Below are 13,018 nucleotides of genomic sequence, written 5' to 3' on the forward strand. Positions count from 1 at the left end.
AGATCAGACTATGGGAAGTTAAATATTAATCTCACGACTGACAACTGTTGTGTCAGCTCATGAAATAATGAGACTCAGCTGTGATACCAGAAGGACCTTTCTTTTAAATATGATTCTTTTTATATAACTTTATAATCTAATGATATTTAATTAGATAGAAAATGTTGGGGCCACAAGGGAGACTATCAAATGAGCCACTAAAATGATCAGCCATTGCTTAGTGTTGTTTGTTTCAGTTTCATCTTTCTTTAGAGTAAATAATTAAAAGATGTTACTTTTTACATGTGACTTGAACTAACCAATAATATAGCATCATTCCAAGCTTTGAGGCAAAAAGTGCTTTTCTTCTGGCAACTAAGAATATGAATGATTGAAGGCAAGCAGATCAGAAGCAAAACACAGCACAGGGATTGTAGTTTTTAATCAAGAGTTAAATAGAATGTTCAGTTTGTCACTCCTATTGATTTGTTGGAAAAAATCCCTCCACGGCAGCCAGGAGTGAAAGTTATTTTAAATGATCACTGGACTGAATTTCCAGTAAAATCCTTATTAGAAATGGAAGTAGAAAGCAAGTAGTGAAAAGTCATTTTCCCTGCTCCCAGAAATGCCTATTTTCTGGGAAGAAAATAAATTGCAGCAACAAACTGAAATCAGGTTAAATAAGGCTTAATTGTAAACACAGAATTATTGTTGCTGAATATGATGCAAGGAAGTGGGGCTTCAGGCCACTAGCTCGCAGTCAATTTCAAGCCCTGAATGGATCTGTTAAATAAATTTACCTATCTGCATAGATCTATGTTGTTAGATAAAGGGAAAAACCTGAAGTACATTAACTAAATTCTCCTCTCGCTTACACCCATTTAACCTTGTTGATTTTTCTGGGGTTGCATGGGATTTAATTAAATACAGAATTTTAATCAATATGGCTTTACATAATTAACTACAACCCTACAGTGTATTAAATTCCATGTTAATAAATATTGTAGGAGCAAATGATGGGCCATATCATGTTATCTTTGTCTGAGCAGAACTCCCTAGTGATAGTACTACAAGATATTTTTAAATATGGTACACTGTACAAGAGCTTTGATCCTTGCAGCATGAAACATCATAGTCTAGGTGCTTGATCTTTCTCCCATTTAAGTCAATGGAAATATTTGCTAGTGCCCTGTGCAGTCTAATTTTAATGGTTCTCTATGAAAGTTTGCAGGGGATGCCTGGGTGTTGTACTATGCAGTTTGCAGCATTGGACAGAATAATCTTCAATGTAGATTTTAACATAAAATATTGCAAATATTCACTGAGCTTTAATATATTTTCCCAGTGCAGGATTAAATTCACAGGCAAATTTTGATCTTTGTGTGGGCTTCATTTAGGGCTTGAATATCTTTCTCCTTTTTAGGCTGGAATTTTCACAGTAATTTAAGGAATAGGTACCCAAATTTGACTGAAATTCATAGGAGTAGGGAGCCTAATTTCATTAGCCTATTTGCAAATCCCAGTCATACACTCGGTGGCTATCTATTCCTCCTGAACAATCACAGGCATTTCTATTATCTCAGTATCCCCTTCCACACAGATTTGTCTTTTTCTTTTCCATGTACTTGATGTGATTCTTTTTGGGCTTTTTGGATTTCAGAGATATGTTTTCTTCAAAACCCCCAAAGAGGTTAAGCCCCCCGAGGATCTTCAGGATCTTGGAGTTCGGTTCCTACAGCCCTTTGTGAATCTGCTGTCCAAAGGAACATACTGGTGGATGAATACTTTCATCAAGACCGCCCATAAAAAGCCAATAGACTTGAAAGCCATAGGCAAGCTGCCTATTGCCATGAGAGCTCTGACAAATTACATTCGCCTTAATGAGGCTTTTGAAGCACAAAAGGTATTAGGGGAAAAAAGAGGAGTGGGATTATCTACAAATGTTTGTGCTGTTTACACATTGCTTAAAATACCTCATTACTTTTTTGATAGTAACCGTATAAAGTCATATAAAAATATAAAGTGGAAACATGGTAGGTATTAAGAGCCTGGTTTGCGTAAAGCTAGGCATGCTGCTGGGTGCCTAATTTGTATGTGCACCTTTTGTATTTACAGTGGTTTTTGTGCATGATTACGTCCAGATGTTAACGTAAATGGTTATTTGCATGTGCAAATGCTTGGTTTGCATCTACAATTATGGAAATATAGTTGTTTGCACAACTATGGATTATACTTTTGTGAAGATGGTTAACTTGCCTCTTAATAAGAACCTAAAATAAGTTTGACTAATCTTACAGGGGCTTTATAGGAGTAATTTTTATTGAGATCAGTGGGAGTTTTCCTGAGAGAGTGTTCAGGATTGAGCATGAAATGAACTAGCCTGGTGGTCTTCACTTAAGACCACTACCTGCCCTTATATGTATGTGCAGTGGAATAAGAGGTAGTTAGGAGACTCCCTCCCTATTTGTGTGCAGCCTGTTTAAGGGCAGCATTCCAGGCTTGACCTCAGTGGAGAACAGGAACTGCTTCCTCCCTACTCCTTTGGCATCCAGTAAGGAGCAGAGAGGAGGAATAGGCCAATTCTACCACTATCAAGCTAATTCAAACCATGTAGCAGTGGGCAAACTGAGAGGAATTCTACCTCTTTAAGACAGAACCCCTCTCATTGCTCCCTATAGAGCAATGCAATTTATGCCAGTCTCACTATAGACTATGTGCAATTTGCACAAATTCCCCCTATATTTTTTAGCACAAAATGGCTTTTAATGTAACACTACGTTGTAGAACCATTGTGTTACTGTTCACTGTGCAACTCGTAAGCCAAATCAGCATAAGTGGGTCTTGTGGCTACCCATTCTTAGTCTTCCTGTTTAACTAGAGAAAATTTCCCCTCCTCTTTGGCACAAGGCCAAGAGTACAGCTGCTTGAAAATTTTCCAGTGAAATGTTTTGCTATCAAATAATTTTGTTTTGACAAAATTGAAACTTTGCTCAAAAACATATTGATGTCAACAAAATTTTGTTTTGGGGGAAAAAATAATAATGAAGCATTCTGATAAGGCTGAAATAGAATGCTTCATTATTTTTTCCCAAAACAAACTTTTTTAAAATGGAATGTTCCAATTTTTTTGTTTAGCAATTTATACTATAAATTTAAAAGTCTAAATTGAAATGAAATGATTTAAAAAAATAATTTGTGGTCAAACTTCATTCCATGGGAAATTTTTTTATGTTCATTCTGATTCAGAACAAAAATACAATTTTTAAATTTCAGAGTAGCAGCCGTGTTAGTCTGTATTCGCAAAAAGAAAAGGCGTACTTGTGGCACCTTAGAGACTAACAAATTTATTTGAGCATAAGCTTTCGTGAGCTACAGCTTGCTTCATCGGATGCATTCAGTGGAAAATACAGTGGGGAGATTTATATACATAGAGAACATGAAACAATGGGTGTTACCATACACACTGTAACAAGAGTGATCACTTAAGGTGAGCTATTACCAGCAGGAGAGTGTCGGCAGGGGAAGGGAGAACCTTTTGTCATGATGATCAAGGTGGGCCATTTCCAGCAGTTGACAAGAACGTCTGAGGAACAGTGGGGGGTGGGGATAAACATGGGGGAAATAGTTTTACTTTGTGTAATGACCCATCCACTCCCAGTCTCTCTTCAAGCCTAAGTTAATTGTATCCAGTTTGCAAATTAATTCAAATTCAGCAGTCTCGCGATGGAGTCTGTTTTTGAAGTTTTTTTGTTGAAGAATTTTTAAATTGTGGATTTTCCCATGAAACAGAATTCTAGTTCCTGCCCAGCTCTAGCCCAGAGGTTACTGCTTATCAAATCAATATTCTGAATCATCTACTCTCGAGGGTCATTTTTAAAATTTAAAATATCAGTTGTATTTACATATTGTAATGTTTATATAACCTTCTTTTTATTTATTTATTTTTTTTAATTCTGGGCAGAACAAAAGGTCTCCATATCCACAAGGATCCAAATCAATTTGGTGTGCTCTCTGCTGTGCTTTTGGGAGACCACTAGTTCTCAGCAGCACTTTCCGTATTCTGGCTGACTTGCTTGGGTTTGCTGGTCCCCTCTGTATCTCTGGGATTGTTCACCACGTTGGAAAAGGAAATAACACCATCCGTCCACAGGTACTACCTAGAATATCTTAACAAAGAGCCTGATCCAAAGCCTACTAAAACTAATTGGAATATTTCAGTTGACTTCCATGGGTTTTGGATCAGGCCCTAAGTGAACATATAGAGGTTGGCCTCTGACACAAACAGAACGCTACTCCTGAAGTGTGTTTTGATTACTCATTTGGAATTTTCTATTTATGATCATTATTTGTACACTTGTGATGCCAAGAATGTACTAGGTGCTGTCCACACACATAAGACGTCTAGGGCCCTACTTCAGGGAAGCATCTCTATTCAAGACAGTGCTTAAGCACATACATAAGTCCCCTTGAAGGACTTAAATATATGCTTGAAGTTAAGTATGTGATTAAGTGCTTTCTTGAACTGGAGCCTCGGTGCCTGCCCTGATGACCTTATGCTCTGAAAAGGGAGAAGTTTATTTTAAGGATGGGGGTCCAGCTTTTAATTTCTGACAACGTGGGCTATCTTAAAGGACTGAAGCAGCAGCAGGCTTTTATCCTAAAACTATAGGACAAAGTAATTGAGCTATGACAAAGAGTTTCCATCAGAGTCTTGAGGGAGCTCATCTTTGAAAGGTCAACTGAAAGGTCAACTATAAGAGACTTAGACGATGCTATCCAAGGAAATAATATCCAAGAAAAAAAGACTTCATTCTTGATTATTCTCAGAAACAAAAGCACAATGAGCATTTTCACACTATACTGCTAAGTCATTTCTAGGAAAGGATCATTATTTGTGCTATTCGCTGATTTTTTTTTCTTTTTTAATATAACATTGTTTCCTGTAAGGGCCTGATCTAAATCCCATTGACTCCAATGTACTTTGGATCAGGCCTCAAACTAAATATTAAAATGTATTGCATGTGTTGGAGAGGCGAGATTTTTGACAAAGTTTTTAAGCTTAGAAACAATCATTCATTTATCCAACAACAGTCCTTTATCTTGTGCTTATCCTAATTGGAGAGCTGTGGGGGTCCCTGCCTCCGTAGGTGGCAGGGGACCCAGCAGCTCCCAGCTGGCACTGGCTGAAGTCACGGAGGTATTTGGAAGTATCAGATTCCATGACGTCCGTGACAAAATCACAGCCTTAATCATGAGCTGTGACTCTTGCTGATTTGCCTGGAATGAAGGCATTTATTGATTCTGCTCTGTTTAACTTCCCCTAACAAGCTTTGACTAATGATCCCCCCCCCACACACACACCCCATGCAGAAATCTCAAGACTGGCCCTGATAAACTTGGAACGGAATCTCATCCAGCTGTGCTTGATAGCTTGACACGATCATTGGGTGCAACTGAGGGGCAGCCTCTTGGCTGTTCTAAATTATGCAAGTTAGGGGTCACCTGAATGTAGCCAGACTAGTTGTTTTCCTTATTTTCTCATGAAGGTTACTGATTCTCTTTCTCACTCTATGCACAAGAGCATCTGCTCCCCTCTCTCAATAGAGACCTGGGTTAGGTCCAGACAGCTGCCACTTTTCTGGGGCTGCCTCCTGTTTGGCTCATCTCTTTACCTCCTCCCCTCCCCCTCCCCCCAATCCAAATTCTGCTTGAATTCCATTTTCTCTTTTCACAAAGGGAGGGGGCTGATCAGACATCATGATTCTTCAGCTGTCCTTTTGCAACATCTGACCCTAACCTCATCATGCGTGTGGGTCAAAGCCTCTAGTTGCTACTTTTCCTTGTCAGAGTCCGAGGTGAGAGAGGAACCCAAGGGGTAACAAAAGCAAAATATGAAGGAATTCATTTTCCAGTGTAATCAACAGTTCAGGTATAGACTGTTCCCCATCTTATCCATAGTTCACTTTTTGTATACTATTAATAAAAGTGAGATAAACAAACTTCTGTTCCAAACTTAGAGCTTCTTTTATTTATTAATGAAATCCTTAAATCTTTTTTGGTGGGTGGGCTAAAGCTGCAAGTTGAGAATGTCCATGCCAACAGCTGCCTGGAGTGCAAATGAATGAAGCCGGTTGGTCCACTGTCCCACTATGGACCATGAAAGACTGCATGATAGGATCTTGCCTTTGGTACAATGATGCCCAGAGAAGCTTTCTCTTTTCATTAGGCCTGGCTTTCACATAGCTTCACTGCCAAAACAGCAATTGGACTTCAACTGTGAAAATTGCTTTTAGCTCTTGCAAAATAACAAGAAATGTCTTTCAATTCAAGCTGTATGTAAATAAACCAATATACTTAGAGAAACCTGCATGTGCCTAGGTCTGTTATGAAAAAGCTTTTATGTGTGATTTTCCTTGCAACAGGAACAGAGCTGGTACTAGATATAAGCAGACTAAGCCATTGCTTGGGGCCCCGAGCAGCTCAAGGGAGCCCCCATTCACTTTTTATAATAACTTGTCTATTTTAGTATTGGGAGAGGCCCCCCCCCCCAGTATTCCTGCTTAAGGTCCCCAATAAGCTAGCACCGCCGCTGAATGGAAAACCTCTTTATTTGTGATGAATCAAAGGGTAAATACCTTTATTAATAGTTTGCTCCTGGGAATGTAGGAAATGTTTTAGCTGTGGGAAAACAAAGATGGAGAAACCTTTTAGAAAACAATCTTATGAAGATAAGGATAATTTGGGGGTGGAGGGGAGGAGAAGTTTGTCTATGAAGGGCCAGATTCTGTCTCAGTTTCAAATCTAGATTAACTCCACAGAAGTCAATAGGTCTGATTCTCTGTTTGCTTGGATTTACTCCATATATACGCTGAAGTAACAGGTCAGAATCTGGCCCAAAGTGTAGTACAAAACTTTAGTTACAAACTGTACGACACTAGCAACTACTGGGGGCTGGTGTGTTCACAAGTTAGGTATGCAGTGCTGTGTGTGTTGCGGGAGAAGTCCGAGACTTTAATTAAGGTTTTGCATTATCCTGTGAGTGATGCTTGTGTGTTACAGATTTCTGAATATGATGGAGGCAGAAGGAAGTTCTCTGTAGTGATACAGAGTCTGTCACTATCAGTCAAAACATGCTGTGTGGGCATTAGGGTGCAGCTACAAGATGTCCCATAACTTGGCATTTCTTTGTTCTAAAGGGCTTGCACTGAGGAGATGTCACAGAGAACCAACGCTAATGATCGCTTTCAAAGTTTTCCTTTATGAAATTGTATACACAGTACCAGTTAAAAAACCTTAGAATCTGACATGGATAGTTTAATATTCTTATCTTATCCACAATTTCTGCCTGTATCATTTTTGTTTTAAGCAAAATTACAGAAACAATCAGAAGATACTAAGAGCAGCTTTAAAGTAAACAGCTATGAGGATAATATATGGTATTTGCTACATCTTTCAAGCCCTCAGTCATAGAGACTGAATGTCTGGGCTCTTAGGTCATACGGATATCACAGGCAGTGTAATAACTACCGTTGGCAGTACTACAGCAAGTCACAGATCTATAATTTTATAAATTCTATCAAGCTTTTCATGTTTGTTTATAACTCGGTAGCATCATGATTTGTTGTTCACCTCTCGGAATGTTCTTGTGATATTTAGCTTGTATGTACCTCAGTCATCTTGCATTGAAGAAAAGATCCTGATGATGTGACAACCTGTTTGGTTTGTCAATGGGATGTGTATCTTCCATCCTGAATGAACATTAGAAATCATAGATGAAGTAACAAGAGCAGATTTATACAGCAAAACCACAAAGACATGGGGGGGAAACCCCTAACAATTATAGGGCTTGACATGGCAAAGTGCTGAGCACTCTGGTCCCAGTCCAGCAAAGCACTTATGCACATGCTTAAATTTAAGTCAATGGGACTTCACTTCCTTAAGTGCTTTGCTGGATCAGGGCCTTAGCACTCGGCATATTGCTGGATAGAATGCATTCATATCTCCATTAAAATCCATGAATAACTCCTATGTTTAAGTTAGGGTACTTTTTTTTTTCTTTTTTAAAAAAACATTGTGATACCCTTCATAGCATCCTTGGAATAGTTATCAGTGGTTTTAAGTAGTTGTATTTCAATAGCTGCATTTAAAGGGTTTTGTAATGCCCCTTTGGAAAACAAAGACCCAGGTTCTCTGCTAGTATAATTCAGCCTTGAATTTGCAAGTCCTTGCATAGTGTGCAGGAAGAAATACAAGGCTTTTGCACTCTCGTTTAAGTGTGAGCAGAGGCTACACATGCATAGATATGAAGTTAAATACTAGGTATGGTCATCTGTAGTAAGTGGAAGCCGTTCACCAGCCACCTATATGCCCAGTCCTTTATTTTATAGAACACAAGGTTAAAAAGGGTCTAGTTTGGGATGGAAAATGAGCAAGTTTGAGGACACTTGGGCTTAAGCACCCTCCTCAACATGTGAATAAGGGACATATCCACATGTTCCCCCATCCCCCAAGTATTATTCCTGCTACAAGGCACAAGTAACCTACAGTAACCCTTTGTACCTTTTGTTTTGTGGGCTAAAGCTTTCCATGCTAAACTGTGGGACTTTGGGTGTTAATTTCCCTTCTATTTGATTTTCACAGAAGTTTGAGTTTGCAGCTGCAGCTCCATCTCCATAGAGTTAGAGGGAAGTTCACTGTTACCTGAAATGCCAAAATCATAAGCAATCTGGGACAGGGACTTCATTTTACTATATGTATGTACAGTGCCTATGTATGTTGACACTACCTTAGAATAATGTGAAATCTATAAAACTATGGATAATTAAAAATACAATATAATATCCCATTTGCCATAATTTCATAACTATAATGGATGGGCATGTAGCATGATTATTCAAAGAAATTTTCTACTTGGTATGTGTTTAGCAAAACAAGTATCACCAAAGATTTTTTGTGTTCTGTTGATATGCCTTGGAGACTCCATCTGGTTGAATATGTTTTCAATGGGTCCATTCTTGATATGGATTAAAATGCAGAATTAGTACCATTCCACACAGTCTCCTTATCTGTTCACAAGTATAGCTGCTAAAGTATGTTGACAAGTGAAGCAAAGAACTGATGCTATTATTCTTTAATTGCCCTTAACTTTGATGTTGTCTGTTCTCCACTACTCAGTGACACCATCAAGTATCAAATGAACTGGAAGGATCAAACATTCAAGTTCTGGTACTGAAACACATGACTAACTTTAGGCATGTGAGTGGTTCCATTCATTTCAATGAGAGAAATTAAATGCTTAAAGTTGGGTCTGTGCTAAAGTACCTTGATGAATCAGGGCCTTATGCTTAGTTGCCTGCAAATTGTTTCTAAAAACCATGATAAACTGTATTAAACAAAGTAGTAAATTTTTGGAGCATACCTGACATGAATTCCATTACATCATCATTATTCATTAGTTCAGTTCTCAGTCTTACAGAAACTGTCCTTTCCAATCCTAACAAAAGATTGTAAATTGGCTTTGCTTTCTCACTGAAGTCAATGATTTTCTGGCTGATATATGTAGTATATATTAGCACGTGAATAATTGAATGAATTGGCTCTGATATTGGATGTAGCCCCTTGTAAACTAAGGCAAACATTTTCCAAAGTGGTTTGTAACTTTGGGTAACTCAATTTTTGATCACCCAAAAACTTAGGTGCCTAAAATTAGAAGATGAGCAGTTTGGAAAATTTGGATGCAAGTACTTGATATCAATGATTTTATGTGTACCTAAATGTAACCTTAACTTTGTCACAGAGATCTGACTCTATAGCAATCAATTGAAATAATGCATTTCTGCTAGATTAAACGTCTGTGGTTTGTAATACTTACGTCACTTGAATGATGGCAAATGGCCTAATGTTTCTTTTACTGTGGCAACAGAAATTGTTCTTCTGTCCTTGGTTTTTATTGTGGAAAACAGCATCTATCAATTTAGTCTTGATGGTAGAAAATAAACAAACAAATGGTGTATGCTCCTATTTTGGGAGCTTGGGACTCTCATGTAATATTCGATGCTCTTGTGAATAGTCCACTGACTTATTATATACGTAGGCTATGACTTCAATGGAACTACTCGTGTGAGTAAGGAATCCTTGAATGAGTAAGGGTCTTCGGGGCAGACTTTTTTGTTACTTGTGGCAAGCTGAGCTCAGCCTCAGTGGGAATCTCAATACTCTATAGTCAGCAAACACCGTTTACAAGATGTTATGTCACTAGGAGATGGGAGGGCTAAGAGACCTTCACTCATTCAAATCCAGCCTAGGTCAGTGCTGAGTGAAAGTCCTTGCCATCTGATAGCTGTTCAGTTTGGCTAATGTTTAGTGAGGAGTTTGGCCTCAGTCCAATTCCCAGTGTACAGGTGTCCACAGTACAAAAACACAATCCACATTCGGTACTGATTGGTCACTTCATTGACAGTCTCAGCAGAGATGCCAAGAACTGTGTGTGGATAGATGCTGAACTATCTTCTTACCATGGGAAGGAGTCCTGCTAGGCGAAAGCTGGGGACTGCTGGCAGGGAACCATGTGAGGAAGTGTGCACTGCCACTGCATGAAGAAGAGAAGATTTCAGAAGACTTTCTACTGATTATCCTGGGCACTAGAAACTCTTACACAGAATTTTTGGATATTGGCCCATAGTCTGCAAGATAACTGAGCATGTGCCTAATTTTAAGCTTGTGAATAGTCCCACTGAAGTCAGTTAAATTAATCATGTGTTTCAGTACCTTGCTGAAAGGGGGTCATGTTGCCCATTAAAGAATGTAAGAACAACCATACTGTGTCAGAACAATGGTCCATCTAGCCCAGTATCCTGTCTCTCTGACAAAGGCTGGTTACTGGTGCATCAGAAGGAATGAACAGAACAGTGCAATTTCAAGTGATCCATTTCCTATCGTTCAGTCCCAGCTTCAGGCAGTTGGAGGTTAGGAGCACCGGAGCATGGGGTTGCATCCCTGAACATTTTGACTAACAGCCATTGATGGACTTATCTAATTCTTTTTTGAGCCCACTTATTCTTTTGGCTTTCACAACATCCCATGGCAATGAGCTGCAGGGATTGACTGTGTGTTGTGTGAAGTACTTTGTTATGCTTGTTTTAAACCAGATGAGTATTCATTTCATATGGTGACCCCTGGTTTTTGTCATGTGAAGGGGTAAATAATGTTTCCTTATTCACTTTCTCCACACCATTCATGATTTTATAGCCTTCTATCATATCCCCCCTTAGTCATCTTTTTTCTAAATTGAACAGTCCCACTCTCTTTAATCTTTCCTCATATGGAAGCTGTTCTGTAGCCTATTTATTTTTGGTGCAGAGAAGAGTAACCTTTCCAATACTAATATCTTCTCTAACATGGGACCAGAACTGAAGTATTCAAGGTGTGAGCATACCATGGATTTATGTAGTGGAATTATATTTTCTATTTTAATATGTATCCATTTTTCTAATCGTTCTTAACATTCTATTAGCTTTTTTGACTGCTATGGATGTTTTCAGGGAAGTATCCATGATGACTCCTAGATCTTTCTTGAGTGGTAACAGCTAATTCAGATCCCATCATTGTGTATGTGTAGTTGGGATTATTTTTTTCCAATATGCATAACTTTTCACTTTTAACATTGAATTTCATCTGCCATTTTGTCGCCCAGGCACCCAATTTAGAGAGGTCTCTTTGTTACTCTTTGTAGTTAAATCCAAAACTGACTAGAGTAATTTTGTATCATCTGCAAATTTTGCCACCTCACTGTTTACCCCTTTTTCCAGATCATTTATGAATATGTTGAACAGCACAGTCCAGTACAGATTGTTCAGGGACTCCACTATTATTTACCTCTCTCCAGTGTAAATAACTGACCATTCTTACCCTTTATTTCCTATCTTTTAACCAGTTACTGATCCATAAGAGGAGCTTCCCTCTTATTCCCTGACAGCTTAGTTTACTTAAGAGCCTTTGGCGAAGGACTTTGTCAAAGGCTTTCTGAAAGTCCCAGTATACTATATCCACTGGTAACCCTTGTCCACGTGCTTGTTGACTTCCTCAATAAATTGGTGAGTGTCCTCGGATTTATCATCTAAAAAGAATTGCTTGGGTGTGGGAATCACTCTCATATCCACTGCAATGAAGACAGATGCAAAGAATTCATTTTTATTTCACAGCAATGGCCTTCTTTGAGTGCTCCCTTAGCACCTTGATCATCCTGTGCCTCCACTGACTGTTCGGAAGGCTTCATCCTTCTCGTGTACTACTTAAAAAAAAAAATTGCTGTTCGTTTTTTTGTCATTAGCTAGTTGCTCTTCCAATTCTTGCCTGGTCCACCTTACTATACTTGACTTGTCAGAGTTTAGGCCCCTTTTTATTTTCCTCACTAGGATTTGACTTACAATTTGTAAAGGGTGGCTTTTTGCTTCTAACCACCTCTTTTACTCTGTAGTTTTGCCACAGCAGAAATTTTTTTTTGTCCTCTTACCTTTATTATTTTTATTTGGGGTATATACTTAGTTTGAGCCTGTATTATGGTGTTTTTAAATGGTCTCCATGCAGGCTGCAGGCATTTCACCATTGTGACTTTTTCTTTTAATTTATGTTTAACTAGGTTCTTCATTTTTGTGTAGTTCCCTTGTTTGAAGTTAAATGCTCTTGTGGTGGGTTTCTTTGAAAACTTTTTCCCCTGCAAGGATGTTAAATTTAATTATGTTACGGCCGCTGTTACCATGTGGTTCAGCTACATTCACCTCTTGCACCAGACTTGTGCTCCACTTAGGACTAAATCTCTCCCCTTCTGGGTTCCACAACAAACTGCTCCAAGAAGCAGTCATTTAATGTGTATAGAAATTTTATCTCTGCATCCCTTCCTGAGCTGACATACCCAGTTAACAGAAGAATAGTTAAAATTCCCCATTACTGCATTTTATGTCTTTGTAGCCTGTCTAATCTCCCTGAGCATTTCAAAATCACTGTCACCATTCTGGTCAGGCAGTCAGTAGTACGTTCCTAC

At 38.7% G+C, this 13,018-nt stretch overlaps 1 protein-coding gene across 4 annotated transcripts in view; it reads left to right on the forward strand.

Moving 5' to 3' along the window:
- ABCC8 (ATP binding cassette subfamily C member 8) overlaps positions 1-13,018 on the forward strand; it is a 135,515-nt gene that overhangs the window by 15,789 nt on the left and 106,708 nt on the right. For all 4 annotated transcript variants that reach the window (XM_073347373.2, XM_078853180.1, XM_073347374.2 and 1 more), the window contains 2 exons: positions 1,640-1,882; positions 3,941-4,129. In XM_073347373.2, coding sequence (XP_073203474.1) covers positions 1,640-1,882; positions 3,941-4,129 — 432 coding nt within the window. The remainder of the gene's footprint in view (positions 1-1,639; positions 1,883-3,940; positions 4,130-13,018) is intronic.

This window comes from Lepidochelys kempii, chromosome 6 (genome assembly GCF_965140285.1).
Source record: "Lepidochelys kempii isolate rLepKem1 chromosome 6, rLepKem1.hap1, whole genome shotgun sequence".
Taxonomy (NCBI): domain Eukaryota; kingdom Metazoa; phylum Chordata; order Testudines; family Cheloniidae; genus Lepidochelys; species Lepidochelys kempii.